General features: G+C 33.7%; 1 protein-coding gene across 1 annotated transcript in view; it reads left to right on the top strand.

Annotated features, from left to right (window-relative positions):
• The window catches only part of LOC145270185 (uncharacterized), a 149,768-nt gene that overhangs the window by 64,078 nt on the left and 66,016 nt on the right, over nt 1-19,674 (top strand). Inside the window, exon 11 of the mRNA XM_080125814.1 lies at nt 14,561-14,710. Coding sequence (XP_079981940.1) covers nt 14,561-14,710 — 150 coding nt within the window. The remainder of the gene's footprint in view (nt 1-14,560; nt 14,711-19,674) is intronic.

Here is a 19,674-nt window from a genome sequence, read left to right as displayed (position 1 = left end):
TTTCTCTGTCTGTCTGTCTATCTATCTATCTAGCTGTACTGTATCTCTCCAACTACATCCTCTGTCTGTCTGTCTCTTTAACCTCGCATCGGCTCTCTGCTTGGTTCCTTATTTCAGCCCACCAAATTAGTTCAGTTTTTTTATATTTTTTTTTATTCATAATTTGATTTCAGTATTTATTTAATATAGAATAACCGGGTGTGTATTAGTACTGGACACATAGATTCGAAACAGTTGTCAAAAAACAAATATATAACAAATAAATGTTATCAAAGGCAAGATAAATTACTTTTTTACCAAACTGTATATAATTTTCGTGTTTTTATTAAATTAAACATGTTTATTCAGCTCGAAAAAACAGTGTTTACCGATATATTGGAAAATTCAAAATGGCGACCGACTCTATCTTTAACACGGTAAGTTCGGAAAAAGATGTAATAAATAATAAACCAGACAAAATACTGTTAGAAATTCGCTCAATATATGTTAACGTGACATAACTTGACATATATTGGGTGGTTTTTTAATAGTATTTTGTCTAGTTTATTATTTATAACACCTTTTCCCGAACTTACCGTGTTAAAGAGACAGTCGGTCGCCATTTAGAATTTTCCAATACATCGGTAAACACTGTATGCGTTTCGAGCTGAATAAACATGTTAAATTGAATAAAAACACGAAAATTATATCCAGTTTGGTAGAAAAGTAATTTATCTTGCCTTTGATAACATTTATTTGTTATATATTTGTTTATTGACAACTTTTTCGAATCTATGTGTACAGTAATACAAACCCTATAATTATTTCATGTCATTAAACGAAAAAAAAAAAAAGAACAGATACTACACGTTTCCTTTTTTTACAGATATCATTGTCAAATAAAATGTATATTTATTTATAATTTGTTGTATTTTTAATCGTTTGCTGCAAACTTTAAATCGAGTATTAATCTTCTGTTTGAGAATATGTGTTAAATTATCGATGGTTTTATATTGTATTTTTTTATTTATTTATAATTTTATTTCAGCATTTATTTAATATAGAATAACCACGTCGCTTATTTAATCATAAATAAAAAAAAAAAAAAAAATTATTCTATAAAAAGCATTTTCATTCCAAAATACTGAAATCGCCATTAAATAACCTGGAAAAGGGTTGATATGGCGTATAAGCAAAAGCCAGACTAAGAAATCAAGGGCGGATAATCGGAAATCTTGATTGTCTCCCTTGAAGAACTTGTCTCCACGGAATTTCACGAGTGTTGTGGTCGGCGTTACGGAAATTACCGACCGTTTACTCATTTTATTTGTTTAAATAATATTATATGTAGACTTTCACCTAACAAATTAAATAAGAAGACGTTAATTTAGATTTAAATTAAAAATATTTCTCTGTCTGTCTGTCTATCTATCTATCTAGCTGTACTGTATCTCTCCAACTACATCCTCTGTCTGTCTGTCTCTTTAACCTCGCATCGGCTCTCTGCTTGGTTCCTTATTTCAGCCCACCAAATTAGTTCAGTTTTTTTATATTTTTTTTTATTCATAATTTGATTTCAGTATTTATTTAATATAGAATAACCGGGTGTGTATTAGTACTGGACACATAGATTCGAAACAGTTGTCAAAAAACAAATATATAACAAATAAATGTTATCAAAGGCAAGATAAATTACTTTTTTACCAAACTGTATATAATTTTCGTGTTTTTATTAAATTAAACATGTTTATTCAGCTCGAAAAAACAGTGTTTACCGATATATTGGAAAATTCAAAATGGCGACCGACTCTATCTTTAACACGGTAAGTTCGGAAAAAGATGTAATAAATAATAAACTAGACAAAATACTTTTAGAAATTCGCTCAATATATGTTACCGTGACATAACTTGACATATATTCGGTGGTTTTTTAATAGTATTTGGTCTAGTTTATTATTTATAACACCTTTTCCCGAACTTACCGTGTTAAAGAGAGAATCGGTCGCCATTTCGAATTGATATTTAAAAAAAAAAAAAAAAAAAAGAATCCTAGCTACTGAGTTGTAGTCGACAATCGTAACATATCCCAAAATTACGAAAATGCAATCATTAAAGAATTTCCTAATTTTTTGTTTATTACAACAACATTGCAAGAGTAAGATTAGTAAATGTGGATGTGTATTTTCCCCCCTAAAGTCCAACCCTATCCTCACCGTGGTAGGGGGGTGTAACGTTGTAGTTGAACAACAACTACACGGCTAAATGGGCTCTGGCAAAACAAAATCCAGGAAATGACGTCCGTCATCTGGTCGTCTTTTTATACGCTTGCATGTGGCGAGCAAAGAAGACGTGTTAAGGAAGGAGCAGGCTGAAAGGAGAACATTCCCCGAACAAAAAAAGAAAAATGGGCCTTACCCTATCCCTTTCCCTTATCCTAACCCTAACCCCTCCCGTTTGCTTCCAAGGCCCCATTTGAGCGTGTTCTCCTCCGCAGGCCTGCTTCTCCAAGTTTCCCCGACTTTGCAGGTAACTGGTTTGGAGGCTTTCTAAAGCTCTTTTATCAGTGTCGGGGTGTTGAGTCCACACTTCCAGCTCAACAAATACCTGCAGTGCAAGGTGCGCTTCTCCGAATTTCCCCGAAGAGGGAGCGACACGTGCTCGTGTTTCTACTGTGTAATGCATGCGTGCCTCCACTTGACTACGGATGACTAGAGTAATACTAAAATAGTTTGTGTGTGCTCACAAGCTGCTTGAAGGGCGCTGGTAATATTATTCCTACTATCTATCAACTACGAGCTGGGGCGGTAATGCAATGATGGACCTCCGATTAATAATATCCGATACGATAGTAGGAATGGCAGTTTTGTGAGCTTTCATAGGCTCTTCCACATTCACGCACAATCTTGTGGTATCTCTCTAGGAATCCTGTTGGGTAGAGAGAACAAGAAGTCCCTTCCCTCGTTTTGGAAGGTTGTTCGCAGCAACGCTTGTTTTATATGGTGCCCTCTTTAGGGAGTTCAACACCTTGTTGTACGGAACCCGATCAAAATCCAGTTAATGATGGCATGAGTTTGTTGCGTCCGTCATCTGGTCGTCTTTTTATACGCTTGCATGTGGCGAGCAGAAAAGACGTGCTCGAGCAGGCTGGAAGGAGAACACTCCCCCGAAAGAGAAAAATGGGCCTCCCTCTCTCCCGTGTGCTTCCATCAAGGCCCAAATTGTGTGTGTTCTCCTTCGCAGGCCTGGTCCTCCAACTTTCCTCGACTTTGCAGGTAACTAATCTGGAGCTTTTCTAAAGCTCTTTTCTCAGTGTCGAGGTGTTGAGTCAACTCCCAGCTCAACAAATACCTGCAGCGCAAGGTGCGCTTTTCCGAATTCCCCCGAAGAGGGAGCGACACATGCTCGTGTTTCTACTATGTAATGCACGCGTGCCTCCACTCGACTACGGACGACTAGAGTAATACTGCTATTAGTTTGCGTGCGCTCACAAGCTGCTTGAAGGGCGCTGGTAATATTATTCCTACTATCTATCAACTACGAGCTGGGGCGGTAATGCAATGATGGACCTCCGATTAATAATATCCGATACGATAGTAGGAATGGCAGTTTTGTGAGCTTTCATAGGCTCTTCCACATTCACGCACAATCTTGTGGTATCTCTCTAGGAATCCTGTTGGGTAGAGAGAACAAAAAGTCCCTTCCCTCGTTTTGGAAGGTTGTTCACAGCAACGCTTGTTTTATATGGTGACCTCTTTAGGTAGTTCAACACCTTGCTCTCCTTGACTCTTCTGATTGTCGAGGTTCTGAGTCCGGTTCCAGGTGTACAAATAGGTGCAAGTCTGGATAGGGAATCTCCCCAAGTGGGTGAGCCTACGCTCTTTCTTATCAGGCGACACGTGCTCGTGTTACTACATAATGCATGCATGGCTCCATTCGACCAGGAACGACTAGAGTAATACTACAATTAGTTTGTGTGTTCTCACAAGCTGCCTGAAGGGCGCTGGTAATATTATTCCTACTATCTATCAACTACGAGCTGGGGCGGTAATGCAATGATGGACCTCCGATTAATAATATCCGATACGATAGTAGGAATGGCAGTTTTGTGAGCTTTCATAGGCTCTTCCACATTCACGCACAATCTTGTGGTATCTCTCTAGGAATCGTGTTGAGTAGAGAGAACACTTCCGTTTTCTGCTCCGCCTTTTATTCCGAGTAGAAACCGCCTTTTTCGGAGGATGTTCGTAGCAATGCATGTTTTATGTAGCGCTCCACTTTGGGGAGATCATCACCTACCTGGCCAGACTGTCCTTTCCTGTACGAAACCTGGTAACGAGTGGATTCCACCCTTTCCCTCCTTTTTCAGTTTGATGGCGACCACGACTAGCCAGAGGTGACTAAAGCATCAAGCGTTTCTTCTTTTCGATTTCAGTTTTTGTAATTGACAAGTTTAATTTTCCTCTTTTCCATTACTGCAGCTTCTAGTTAGAATCAGTACAAGTCCTCAGGTAAGTATTTCTTTCGTTGTGTTGCTAGTGATTAAAACGAATTCCTTTCTGCTTATATTTCCTTTAACCAACTTTTGCAAGTCTAACCAAAAATAATCACCCATGCTTGATCATAGCCAGAATTATTTTTCTCTTACAGGTATTTTATTTTATTACTACATAATGCATGCATGGCTCCATTCGACCAGGAACGACTAGAGTAATACTACAATTAGTGTGCGTGTGCTCACAAGCTGCTTGAAGGGCGCTGGTAATATTATTCCTACTATCTATCAACTACGAGCTGGGGCGGTAATGTAATGATGGACCTCCGATTAGTAATATCCGATACGATAGTAGGAATGGCAGTTTTGTGAGCTTTCATAGGCTCTTCCACATTCACGCACAATCTTGTGGTATCTCTCTAGGAATCCTGTTGGGTAGAGAGAACAAAAAGTCCCTTCCCTCGTTTTGGAAGGTTGTTCGCAGCAACGCTTGTTTTATATGGTGCCCTCTTTAGGGAGTTCAACACCTTGTTGTACGGAACCCGATCAAAATCCAGTTAATGACGGCATGAGTTTGTTGCGTCCGTCATCTGGTCGTCTTTTTATACGCTTGCATGTGGCGAGCAGAAAAGACGTGCTCGAGCAGGCTGGAAGGAGAACACTCCCCCGAAAGAGAAAAATGGGCCTCCCTCTCTCCCGTGTGCTTCCATCAAGGCCCAAATTGTGTGTGTTCTCCTTCGCAGGCCTGGTCCTCCAACTTTCCTCGACTTTGCAGGTAACTAATCTGGAGCTTTTCTAAAGCTCTTTTCTCAGTGTCGAGTTGTTGAGTCAACTCCCAGCTCAACAAATACCTGCAGCGCAAGGTGCGCTTTTCCGAATTCCCCCGAAGAGGGAGCGACACGTGCTCGTGTTTCTACTATGTAATTCACGCGTGCCTCCACTCGACTACGGATGACTAGAGTAATACTGCTATTAGTTTGCGTGTGCTCACAAGCTGCTTGAAGGGCGCTGGTAATATTATTCCTACTATCTATCAACTACGAGCTGGGGCGGTAATGCAATGATGGACCTCCGATTAATAATATCCGATACGATAGTAGGAATGGCAGTTTTGTGAGCTTTCATAGGCTCTTCCACATTCACGCACAATCTAGTGGTATCTCTCTAGGAATCCTGTTGGGTAGAGAGAACAAAAAGTCCCTTCCCTCGTTTTGGAAGGTTGTTCACAGCAACGCTTGTTTTATATGGTGACCTCTTTAGGTAGTTCAACACCTTGCTCTCCTTGACTCTTCTCATTGTCGAGGTTCTGAGTCCGGTTCCAGGTGTACAAATAGGTGCAAGTCTGGATAGGAAATCTCCCCAAGTGGGTGAGCCTACGCTCTTTCTTATCAGGCGACACGTGCTCGTGTTACTACATAATGCATGCATGGCTCCATTCGACCAGGAACGACTAGAGTAATACTACCATTAGTTTGTGTGTTCTCACAAGCTGCCTGAAGGGCGCTGGTAATATTATTCCTACTATCTATCAACTACGAGCTGGGGCGGTAATGCAATGATGGACCTCCGATTAATAATATCCGATACGATAGTAGGAATGGCAGTTTTGTGAGCTTTCATCACCTCCTCCTCATTCACGCACAATCTCGTGGTATCTCTCTAGGAATCGTGTTGAGTAGAGAGAACACTTCCGTTTTCTGCTCCGCCTTTTATTCCGAGTAGAAACCGCCTTTTTCGGAGGATGTTCGTAGCAATGCATGTTTTATGTAGCGCTCCACTTTGGGGAGATCATCACCTACCTGCCCAAACTGTCCTTTCCTGTACGGTACCTGGTAACTAGTGGATTCCACCCTTTCCCTCCTTTTTCAGTTTGATGGCGACCACGACTAGCCAGAGGTGAGTAAAGCATCAAGCGTTTCTTCTTTTCGATTTCAGTTTTTGTAATTGACAAGTTTAATTTTCCTCTTTTCCATTGCTGCAGCTTCTAGTTAGAATCAGCACAATCCTCAGGTAAGTATTTCTTTCGTTGTGTTGCTAGTGATTAAAACGAATTCCTTTCTGCTTATATTTCCTTTAACCAACTTTAGCAAGTCTAACCGAAAATATTCACCCATGCATGATCATAACCAAAATTATTTTTCTGTTACAGGTATTTTATTTTAATAAAAATTAACAAAATAATTAACATACACTCAGTAAAATGCAATGTACTAAAGTAACATAAATAAAACAAAAACAAAATGTAAAAATAATAATGCAAAATACAAGTAGTTATTACAGGTTTCAACAGCAACAGCCATGACCCTGTCATCCCAATATTGGATGCAGTTCCAGAAAGTCATAAAGTAAGTATTGATATCTTCTTCTAATTATAATTTTTTAAAAAAAGAAAATTTCACAAAAAATAAAATACTGTGATCTAAAGGAAAATAAACCGAAAAAAAAAATGTAAAAATAATAATGCAAAATACAACTAGTTATTACAGGTTTCAACAGCAACAGCCATGACCCTGTCATCCCAATATTGGATGCAGTTCCAGAAAGTCATAAAGTAAGTATTGATATCTTCTTCTAATTATAATTTTTTAAAAAAAGAAAATTTCACAAAAAATAAAATACTGTGATCTAAAGGAAAATAAACCGAAAAAAAAATGTAAAAATAATAATGCAAAATACAGCTAGTTATTACAGGTTTCAACAGCAACAGCCAGGACCCTGTCATCCCAATATTGGATGCAGTTCCAGAAAGTCATAAAGTAAGTATTGATATCTTCTTCTAATTATAATTTAAAAAAAAAAAAGAAAATTTCACAAAAAATAAAATACTGTGATCTAAAGGAAAATAAACCGAAAAAAAAAATGTAAAAATAATAATACAACTAGTTATTACAGGTTTCAACAGCAACAGCCATGACCCTGTCATCCCAATATTGGATGCAGTTCCAGAAAGTCATAAAGTAAGTATTGCTATTTCCTAATTATAATTTCCAAAAAAATAATTTCATAAAAATAAAATGCTATGAAATAAAGGAAAATAAATAAAACAAACAAACCAAAAAAAGAAAAAAACAATTAAAAAAAAAAGAAAAAGTTATTCAAGTTTTCAGCACCAGCAGCAGCAACACCCATGACCCCTCTCATCCCCATCTTGGAAGCAGTTCCAGAAATTCCTAAAGTAAGTAATAATATATTTTTTTTTATAAGCAACTCCAACTTCCCATCGAATTCATAAAGGTTTCATTTATTGTATCAATGTGTCTTGGTGGTGCTGCAACAACTACCTTGATTTATTTCTAATTTTCTAGTGATTGTTGAGACTTCAGGACTCTAAACCACCTTTTCAGCACTTGTTTTGTACCAGCTGCTGAATTTGCTTTGTTTTAGATGGGTTTCAGTTAATTTCTTAATTTACTTGATTTCTTTTTTGTCTAATGACTTTTGATGATTCCAGCTTCTAATTGGCCCTTTCTTTTCTTGTTCTCCAGTACCGTTGAACATTACTCACTTTTTTCGCACCTGATAAATTTTGCTAATTTCTTTTTTCTCTTTTTGTTCCAGACTTTATCCTGTCTATTAACTTTTATTCTCTTTCTAGTTGTCTTGCAGCGTTGAACATTACTTGTTTTTGACTTATTTTTACTAGTGAGTGTTGAGACTTGAAGATTCTAAAAGAGCATTTCTTTACAGCACCTGATAAATGGCATCCTATTTACTTGATTTCTTTTTTGTCTAATGACTTTTGATGATTCCAGCTTCTAATTGGCCCTTTCTTTTCTTGTTCTCCAGTACCGTTGAACATTACTCACTTTTTTCGCACCTGATAAATTTTGCTAATTAATTTTTTCTCTTTTTGTTCCAGACTTTATCCTGTCTATTAACTTTTATTCTCTTTCTAGTTCTCTTGCAGCGTTGAACATTACTTGTTTTTTTTACTTATGTTTAGCATACGCACAGATTTGGTAAAGTTAGCCGAAAACAATTATATATAACATTTCTTCAGTTTGAACTCATTTTTGCCGAGAGAGATAGGTTTCCTTGTTCATGTGGATTTGCCTAAAGTAAAGTATTAAAATGCATGAACAATATGCTTTGTAATTATATACAAATATTTACATTACTATTGTTTTTTTTTTTTTATTACATTTTTACCTCAAACAAGGCACTTTGCCACTATCAGGGGGAAACATCTACTGGGGTACTATGTAGGGATTTGGGCAGGGAGGTGTTGGTTCACGTTGCACTTGAACTTATGCATGTCAGTACAGTTGGGGAAGCAGTGACCTGGAATGGAATTCCAAATTCTAGCAGCTCTGGGGAAGAAACTACTGGAGTAGAAAGATCTTTTAAATGTAGGGATCTCTACAGTGTGGGGGGTGGGATTTTGCAGCTTGTCGGGTCTGTCGAGGGTGTTTACGTTGTGGGGGCACAAATGCTTGCAGTTCATCAGAGCATTCACCATTATAATAGTTGTAGAACAGGCAGAGGGATGCAACGTTTCGACGATGGGACAGAGGCTGAAGCTTAGATGCCAGTTTAGGGCCTATCAGATTTGCGACTCTCTTTTGAACCCTGTCAAGGAGCGAGAGACTAGTAGCCGATGCACCAGCCCAAATATGACAGCAATACTCCATACATGGGCGAATAGTGGCCTTGTTAGAGAGGTACAGGATACTTTGGGGTGTTAGAAGTTTTCTAGCACGGTAGAGAGAGCCCACCTTCCTCGCAGCAGCCCTGGCAATGCTCTCGATGTAATTGTTCCAGCTATAATTATCATTTTCATTATGGATCAGTAATATAATTTTACTACTGTTAATATATTCTAATAAATTATAATATATTAAATAACTATAAAAACTAAAACTAATAATTAAAAACAAAAAAATCATGATTAGATACTAAAACATAACTTATAAATTAGCGCTAAATTAAGTTATAACCGATCAAATAATAAACACTAAACCTCGACATAAATGTAAATATCAAAATGTTAAATTGTATAAATACTGAAAGATTAAACACTAATACTAAAATAATACTTTAAAACCAAAAATATACCAGAGAATAAGTGATAAGCTGTTCTAAAAATAAACTTATTACTAGTAAAAATATCTTGCTGATCCATATAAGAAAATGATAATAATATTGGCATATTAAAAATGAGCAATTATTAGAATAACGATTGCGCTCAAATTCGAGTTTGCCCTTTACACGCCTTTGCAGTAATATTTATGCCCCAAAACTGAAAAATGTGGCTGATTACTTGGACCTGAAAGTTCTAAACTAGCATAATTGTCTGGCATCTCAGTACTTTGTACAAAACTAGCATTTTATCCCTGGGAGTTTGGGGGTTTTGTGTTGAGCCAAACAACGAAAAACGCGTGGTAGCAGGGAGGAAGGCTCGAACCCGTTACGTGTTTGCGTGTATGACCACTGGCAGTGACGTAGGTTTAAATTAAAGCTAGAGAAAAGAAAGCACGGCATGACTTACAAATACATCGTGGATTAAAGCAACCCCCTAGCTATTTGTCGCGTGAAGTAATAATTACACTTATATATATTTTTTCCTTTATTTTTAACTTTGACACATTAACCATTATTGATTAAGGGTCATATGAATTTATTACGTTAGATCCATGGCCAAGGAAACTATATCTAACATTTCAGTGGTTTATACTATAAGTTGTACACTTTCACTTTTATAGATATATCCATTTCAAAATTACTCGGACTTGTAACGACATGATTCCATTTCCGTTGGATTAAAACTTGTCTCTTTTTTCTTTTTATTTAGCAACCAGCCGAAACTTCTCCCAGAAGAAGACCACTCCCATCCAAAATTTCTACAAGAACAGGATTCAGGGTCCTGGATATGACCTTAAACTGTATCCGATGGTAAAGCTCCATAAGCGGGCTTGGGGAGTGTGGAGCCACCCTTTAATTACCATTGCTCCCAGGTCCACTCTGACCCGGAGTGGTAGTACCTGTTAGGGTCCCCACTGTGGGTTACATATTTTTCTTCTAATAAACCTTTAAAAACTATAAGTCTATTTTCTGTGTTATCTATTTGTTATACATCATGTGCCCCGAATTAAATTGTGATATTCGTTTTCAGCATATTCGAAAAGATTAAAAAAATCGACATAGAATTACATATCAAATATAAAAAAAAAAGGCTAACCCTGACCCCCAACTCTAATCCATCCTAGAGACAATTTGATCAAAGAGGAGCAGCATGAATATCAGCAATAATGTATGCCAAAAAAAAAAAAAAAAAAAATTACTTAATATTGGTTTGAACTATAAAGAACTCTGCACTTGTAGAGTTTTCGTAATTTTTGGATATATTACTATTTTCGACATGACAATTAACTACGTATGGAGGTTGGCTTTGTTTTAATATGCAGGGAGACGACGGTCTCATGACAGTCACCTCGGTCTTGTTCTAATTTGAGCCTGAACACTTGTTATGTTCCAAAGTAAATAAACGCTTTAAAATAAGTTAAAACAAAAAGAACTTCTCAGATATTAATCAAGGCAGATAATTAAAGTCAGAGTTACCTTTAGGAAACCATATGAAAATATACTCACAAATATATGTATATATATACATATATCTGTGTGTGCTTTCTCAAGGGAGATAATAAAAATAAGAGTTATCTACCTTTAAAAAAAATACTTGAAAATGTACTAACAAATATATATATTTATATATATATATATATATATATATATAGTAATTTATGAAATATATATGGCGATTAAGCTACACTGAATATTCGGCGTTTCATCCACTATAGGAGTCGTCAGGCTAACGAATCCTATAGTGGATGAAACGCCGAATATTCAGTGTAGCTTAATCGCCGTATATATTTCATAAATTACTAACGAGCTCTACCAACGTATTGAGCAGTTTGGAAGTAAATACTTAAAGTTTATGCATAAATCTATACTTTCGTATATTTATTTTATGTGAGTAAATGAAGTAGTTATATATATACAGCTTCTTCATTTACTCACCTAAAATTAATATACGAATATTCGTTTTCAGCATTCCTGACCAAATTGAGGGTTGGCCCCTTTCATATGCCGCCTGTACAAACATGGTCACCAGTGATTTTTACATTTCAAAATACACACATTAATATTTTCACTATAGAAAGGCTTGGCTTCAGAAAATGCTCCCAGCTCCGGACCTGTATCGAGACGGAGATTGAGGCTGAAGGCGGCTGCATTGAATATATATCACCTGACTTTTTCAAATAAAGCTGTAGTGTCGTTTTTCACTTTTATCGTTCCACCCTGTGTATATATATTTGAGCACAAGAATAAAAAGACCTTAGAAATAACAAGCTTTGATTAACTCACATTTAGTATAAGTAGGTAAATGTGCATTTCAGGTGCGTAACTCTTTTGTAAAAAATTTTAACACCAAGTTTTTAAAAATTTTGAGAATTTAAAGTGGGGGATCAATTTCGTATACAAAGTTAATGTAAACTGATCTCCTATTTCCCGGCCGTTTCACAGTTTTTAACCAATTAGACAAATTATCCACTAACCCTAAGTCTGGGTGACAAGGTTGTAAAACAGTAGACCCTCCCCCCCCTCTTAAAATGCACAACATTAGTAAAAATAGCAGAAAGAAAAACAAACTATTGGTTTAGAATTTAAAGTCGGTGATAAGTACACCATTTTTACTGACTTAAAACGACAATGGCCCGAAAATTCGTGATCATTTTACATTTAATTTCTAAATTACAAAATTATTCTTCGTCTTAATTTTTTTCTTCTCGTCTTAAAGGATTTTGACACGTAACCGCCTGAAAATGTAGAATCTTAATTTGATCAGAAGGTTTTAATCTAGCATGCAAACATTGAGGGACAATTTTGATAATTTTCTTTTAAATTATTCAGATTTTTATCGATTAAAACATCTGAAGATCATCAAATTTTTCGTTTTTATTTTCTAAATTAATTTTTACGTAAACAAAAAAGCTGATTGTTAAGAAATCGATTTTTTAAATGTGGTTTTAATCGAAACACAACAATAATTACATACTTGTCATTAGAGTCAAGGGAAATAACTCTAATTTCAGTAATAAAAATTTCAGTAATAAAATTTAGAGTTACCTCCCTTGAATATTGGCTTGTATAACGTGTATTTTCAGTATTCCGCTATGTCGATAAGAACTAATTATTTTTCTTGGACAAGTGTAGACATCGTATGTGCTGTATTTTTTTCTTAAACGACTATATATAAAAATATTTGAAGTTGTATATTTGTTAGAGTTTAGATTTCAAAGAAAACAATGTAGAAAATGACTAGGTGTATCGGAATTTTTGTAGGAATTTTTGACACCCCTAACACGAAACTGCGAATAAAATATAAAAAACTCGTAATTTCTCAGTTAAAAGTGGGTTATTTATTTTCTTTATGGATTATACTTCCAAAATAAACTATTAAAGTTGTTTTAAAAGTAATTGAAATATTTTTTTTTTAAAAACAGTAATGAATTTTCCGAACTCAATATTTTTCAATTTTTAAACTTTAAAAATCTATCAAAATTTTTCTATTGTTTGTCAGTCAGAAGTTTAGCATCTGTAAGGTGCCGGATTATGGTCTCAAATATTTTGGCAAAAAGTGTTAATCGTGACACCCTGCACTTTAGATTTCCAAAAGGATGAAACACTAGTGTCTGTAGGTATTTAATTATTATAGTAAATATATATATATATATATATATATATATATATATATATATATATATAGGTTGATAATTTTAAGAAAATCATACACAAGGAAATGAAAAAAACTAGGCCTAAATGTAGACGTATTAGCTAACATAAAAATAACAAACTTCCTGGACGTCACGTTAAATTTAGATAAAAACACATATGAACCCTATTTAAAAGATAACGCTAATCCAATATACGTAAACCCTAAGTCCAATCACCCACCATCAATTATAAAACAGATTCCTAACTCGATCGTAAGTAGACTCAGCAATAACTCAAGCGATGAAAATGTATTTAACAGGTCAACTAATATTTATGAAACAGCCCTAAGAAATAGTGGATGCAAAAATATTGATAGCAAATATAAGCAACAAAGCACCAATAACTATAATAAAATTAAAAATAGAAGAAAAAGAAATATAATCTGGTATACGGCACCATACAATCAAATGTTAAAAACAAAACTTGGCAAGAAATTTGTAGATCTTATCGAAAAGCACTTCCCTGCAACCAACCCCTTACACAAAATTTTCAATAAAAATACCCTAAAATTATCCTACAGCTGCTGCGAAAATTTAGAGACGATAATTAAACCACATAATAACAAAATATTAAATAAAAGCTATGAAAATAACAAAACAAGAATAAAAAAGTGGACACCATGACAAAAATAGAACTAACACAAAAAACACATATGTAACTAGCAGAAATAATAATAATAATAATAATAATAATAAACCAACTCCGGACAACAACAACCATACTAGAAATAAAAATAAAAATACTAATAACGAACAAGATAAATGCAACTGCAGATACTGCACACTTTGCCCACTTCAAAATAAATGTCTAACCAAAAGCATAGTTTACCAGGCAACAACATTTGCGAAAGAAAACCCAAATAACAAGAAATATTACATAGGTATGACTTCCTTAGATTTCAAAACTCGATATTATGACCACAAAAGTACATTTAATAATAAAAAAATATTGTATGAAAACAACGCTAACTAAAAACTCAATAGAAGGTCCGTATATAAAACGCGAGACCACAAAATTCTCGCATAAGCCTGAAGAATCCTAGAGTGGATGAAACGCGGAATATTCAGTGTAGTTTAATCGCCATGTATATTTTATAACTTACTATATATATATATATATATATATATATATATGCCCACCAATTATATATGAAAAACTATGATATCTATTAACCCAAAAACTAACTCTAAGTCCGGGTGGCAATATGAAAAAAATGAAAGTTACATTTAATATGTGCACCATATCAAATCGATTTATGACCCTTTGTTTATCGTAATAGACTTTTATCTATTCTTTTTCTTCTAAACTCAACAGGTAGCGCTACACGATGGACCTGTTATTGATCCCGACCGACGAGACCAAGTTGAAAATGATTGGGCCATCAAAATATGTAGTGAATTTGTGAAAGATGTCTTTCCTGGATTAGAGCCAGACCCTTGTATTGTTGAGCATTGTATATATACGGTGAGTGAGTGCAATTATTTAACCATGTTTAGTATAAGTAAATTAATGGAAGGTGAGTGGATAGTTAAGGCTACCATACAGGGTTTTATCTTTTCTAGAGGGCGACGATGCCGTTAAGTTCAAGTTAGAAATGATTGATTTTACTGATTTAGATGACAATAAGAATATAGGAGTGTGAAAAATTTGTTGATCATCATTCAATCCCGAGCAACGTTGGGTCACCCTATATATATATATATATATATATATATATATATATATATATATATATATATATATATATATATATTTTCCTCACTATGTATCTTTGATTTTTTCCAATAAGTTCCTCCTTTTACCATCTCCAACAGAAAACCCCGGACGAGTATTTTGTATTAGACACGCACCTAGTAGGGTCTCCTTAATTTTAATTAGTGTATGCAGTAGTGCTCTGGAGGCTTCCTGAGTTTTTATTTCTGTCACTCATTACTTAAAAAAAAATGTTTTCTCAAGACAATAAAAGACAATAAAATTGCAAAATCACTTTTTATTTTGAAAATTGTTTCATCTTACCCTTCAAGGACCAACGGGAAGACTAGTACACACACACACACACACACATACACACACACGCACACATACACACACATACCCTTCAAGGACCAACGGGAAGACTAGTACACACACACGCACACACACACGCACACATACACGCACACATACACACACATACACATACACCCACACACATACACATGCACACACACATACACATACACACACACATACACACACGCACACACACATACACACACACGCATACACACATACACACATACACACACATACACACATACACATACACACACATACACACATACACACACATACACACACACACACATACACATACACACATACACATACACACATACACACACATACACACATACACGTACACACACACACACACACACACACACATATATATATATAATTCGTGTGTATCTCTTGACTATGTATCTTTGATTTTTTTCCAACAACTCCCTCTTTTCACTATCTCCAACAGAAAACTCCCGATGAGCATTTTGTATTAGACAAACACCCTCTTCATCCAAATTTGATCATAGGAGCTGGATTTTCAGGTAATTATTATCATTACATGTTTCTATTAAAAAAAAAAAGATTAACCTACTTTTGAAAATGTGCTCCTGCTATTACTGGTAAGCTAATGAATGTTATATCTAAGTCCATTGTTTTTAGCGATCACGTGTTCATATATATATTTTTTTTATTCACACACAAAGCTGCACCCGGCCACGCGTTGCTGTGGCTCAGTTTGTTAAAATGGAACACATTCCCCATAAAAAAATGCATTTTTTATTGTTTATTTATTTTATTATTTTTGCAATTTTTTTATCAATAAAAGTTGTTTTTTCCCCAAGAAAAGGTGAATTATTTACCATAAATTGTTAGGTGAAAGTTTTTTGTTTTTCAGAAAAACTTGCACTTTTTTTTTTAAAAGAAAGTTGGCAGTAAACATTTATTTTTGAAAACAGAATTTTTATCATGAAAAGAAAAAATTCATGCTTTATATGAACACCGTAAATAGTTAGGTGAAAGTAGAGAAAAGTTAAATTTTTTTTTCAAAGAATGTACAATTTTTTTTTGTCAATAGATGTTAAGAAAATAAACAGAAAAAATGCTCCCATCAATAATTAACTATGAAAAAAAATAAATAAAAGGTTGATTTAGTGTTTCAACATTTGAACAACGCTCGGCTGAATCCAGTGATTGCCGGTCGAACCCTAAACTAATTGGAATCCAAGGGAGGGGGTTAAATTCTGCATGAGTACCATTCTTTTTAATTTTGTCTTTTGTTCAATTTTTTGTGTGGGCTTTTAGCGATTGCAAACTAACAAATTTAACAAAAATGTAAAAAATTCAACAATTGAATAATTTTGCTCAGCTTCTAATACAAATCCTAGTAAATCAATCCCTCTTATAGGGAAGGACGGAACCAAATTATTGTCAGTATGTTAGGGAGAGGTTATATATATATATATATATATATATATATATATATTTACAATATTTTAAGCAGATTTTTATGGGTTGCTCGCTAACTTACGATAAAACTTACGAAGTATGCACTTGTTTACGATTGTTGTAAAAATGGAATGGAAATTTAAATTTCGCTCCGTTTTAATCTTTTTTTTAATTGTGCTTCTCCTAAAAACAAATATAATCAAAAGAATAACATTCAACAATTCTACTTTATATATAAAACACGAAATATTATATATGTATATATATATATATATATATATATATATATATATTAACGAAAGAGAAATGATTCCATTTTTAAACGAAAAATGTCAGTTTGGTATATAAAAGTTCCGTTTAGTAATGTCACGTGATGGCACGCGGCGTGAAATAATTGTCCCCAAATAAAAAAATGCCCCATCCGTACAAGGAAAAACACCTATTTATTATAGCAAAATTCAGTCTGATGTTATAATTAAAAAGAGATATGTAAAAACACACATGGGTACAGTAAACATATTATACTAAAATGTCGAAGCAGTCATTCCAGTGGTTATTTAGACTATTAATTACGAACGAACCAAGAGTTAAATTTATATATATATATATATATATATATATATATATATATATATATATATATACATATATATATATGAAACTGTCATCTTCTGTAGTGTGTTATCGAGTGACACAACTTCTTTCTTAAGGAAAAAAGGTTAGGGGTAATTAACATATATATATATATATATATATATATATATATACATATATATATATATATTCCAGTGGTTATTTAGACTATTAATTACGAACGAACCAAGAGTTAAATTTATATATATATATATATATATATATATATATATATATATATATATATATATATATATATATATATATAGATAGATAGATATGAAACTGTCATCTTAAACGAAAAATTTCAGTTTGGTATATAAAAGTTCCGTTTAGTAATGCCACGTGATGGCACGTTTTTTTTAAGGAATAATCCTATGAGTAAAATTTGACTATTTTTCAACTATGGTAACACACGTTCATCCAGGTACAAGGCTACACACCTAACGTGAATGTGTGGTTTTTATGTCCTTTTGTTCATCCGTAGTTCAACACAAGGAGAAAGATTACTTCTGGTTTTTTGAAAAATGCTTCCATGATCGCACGTTTTTCAAATAGTTGTTTAAAAAATTATTTTATTTAAAAATAATTGGAATTTAAAATATAAATATGGAAAAATTTGTAACAATAAAGAATTGAACTACACATTGAGTTGTTTTTTTTTTTTTTTAGATAAGTGATTTTTTGGAATTTATATCGATTTTTTATACTTGAAGGAAGAAAAATTTCGTTGATTTTCTTCAAATCTTTTTTAAAGAAAGCCGATTAAAAAAATTGCATAATTTTCTATTAAACCTGTTATTTTTTTTAAAAGTTGCTCTTTGCTCCTTTAATTGAAAAAAAAAATAGGGTTTGAATTACATTTTTTAAGCAGTTATAAGCTTGTAAAAATAGGAGGTCGAATTATTCAATTTTTTTTTCACGCATTCTAAAATCGGTTTCTGACATTACTATCACTGCATGTATGTAGACATATTGGTGTTATTTTTATATAATGATACGATGATGTAAAAGCATGGACGATACATTCGAAGAAAGTCGGAAGGCACATCTGCCGAAGGGTTTGTATCAATGACGCAAAAACAAATAAAGTGTTTCAATATCAATTGCAAATTCCAACATATAGCAAAGGGGAGATAACTCTAACTTTTATGAAATTAAATTTGAACTTTAGAGTTACTCCCCTTGCATTGCAGACCTTATTTGTTTTTGGTATTATTATTATTATTATTATTATTATTATTATTTATTTATTTATTTATTTACTTTTTTCTTTTTTAACGGAACTGATTTTTTTTTTTTATAAAATTATACACATATTTGTTGGATCTTCCGGGTTTGTATTACTGTACACATAGATTCAAAAAAGTGGTAAAAAAACAACTAACAAATAAATGTTACCAAAGGCAAGATAAGTTACTTTTCTACCTAACTGGAAAAAAGGGTTTTTAGTGGTTTTACTCACTTTAAAATGTGTAATCGGTTCGAAAATCATACAATGTTTATCGATATATTTGAAAAAGGAGAATGGCAGTGTGTGCTTGCTGTTGAATACGGTAAGTTTGGGAAAATGAGTTCAAACTAAATAATTACACAAAATGCTGTTAGAAATTCACCGAATATATGTCCGACTGAATGACTTTAATCGTCGTAGTAGTAGGAATAATTGCGGTCATCTAGTTTAAATAGAAACGGAAAATTACCTCCCTTTTGAACTAACCTGTGTCTTACGATCGTTTCCATCAAGTTGTATTTTTTATTTTCTTTAATAAATAATTTTCTACCTTATCGATTTTCGTAATTTTTTTATATCATCATCTTAAAAAATACGAGGAATACGTAGATACGATTCTTTTCATATGAAATTCAGTAATACGATTTCCGAAACTTCGCCCCAATAGTGTAGAAGCGCCAAACTGTCATATGAAAGAAAAAAAAAAGATGAACGAATTTCTAAATTAAATAGGGTTATCTCCCTCAGTCCATGGCGTGTTTTAGAAGAGCGGCAAGAAATTCAGAGATCACATCGTCCGAAGCCTAGTTGTTGGTGAAAATGACTTTTTTTTTGTTTTATCAAATTCAGACTGATTTTTTTTTTTTTTTTTTTTTTTTTTTTTTTTTTGCCAGGCTAATATTTATGTATTTATTTACGTTGTATTTTTAGTATTTATAGATTTTTAATGAGAGTTTTCTTTCTTAGAACTATTTTCGCTAGAGTTATCTCCCTTGGCTACATGTTTCTATTATTACGAATTTTAATCTACATATGTCTATTAGTTAATCTCTACCTTGTGTCTAGTTTT

This window comes from Euprymna scolopes, chromosome 46 (genome assembly GCF_053919585.1).
Source record: "Euprymna scolopes isolate OS-2025 chromosome 46, ASM5391958v1, whole genome shotgun sequence".
NCBI classification, from domain to species: Eukaryota; Metazoa; Mollusca; class Cephalopoda; order Sepiida; family Sepiolidae; genus Euprymna; species Euprymna scolopes.
Note: the sequence above shows the minus strand (reverse complement) of the source record. Positions and strands in the feature narration are given on the sequence as shown.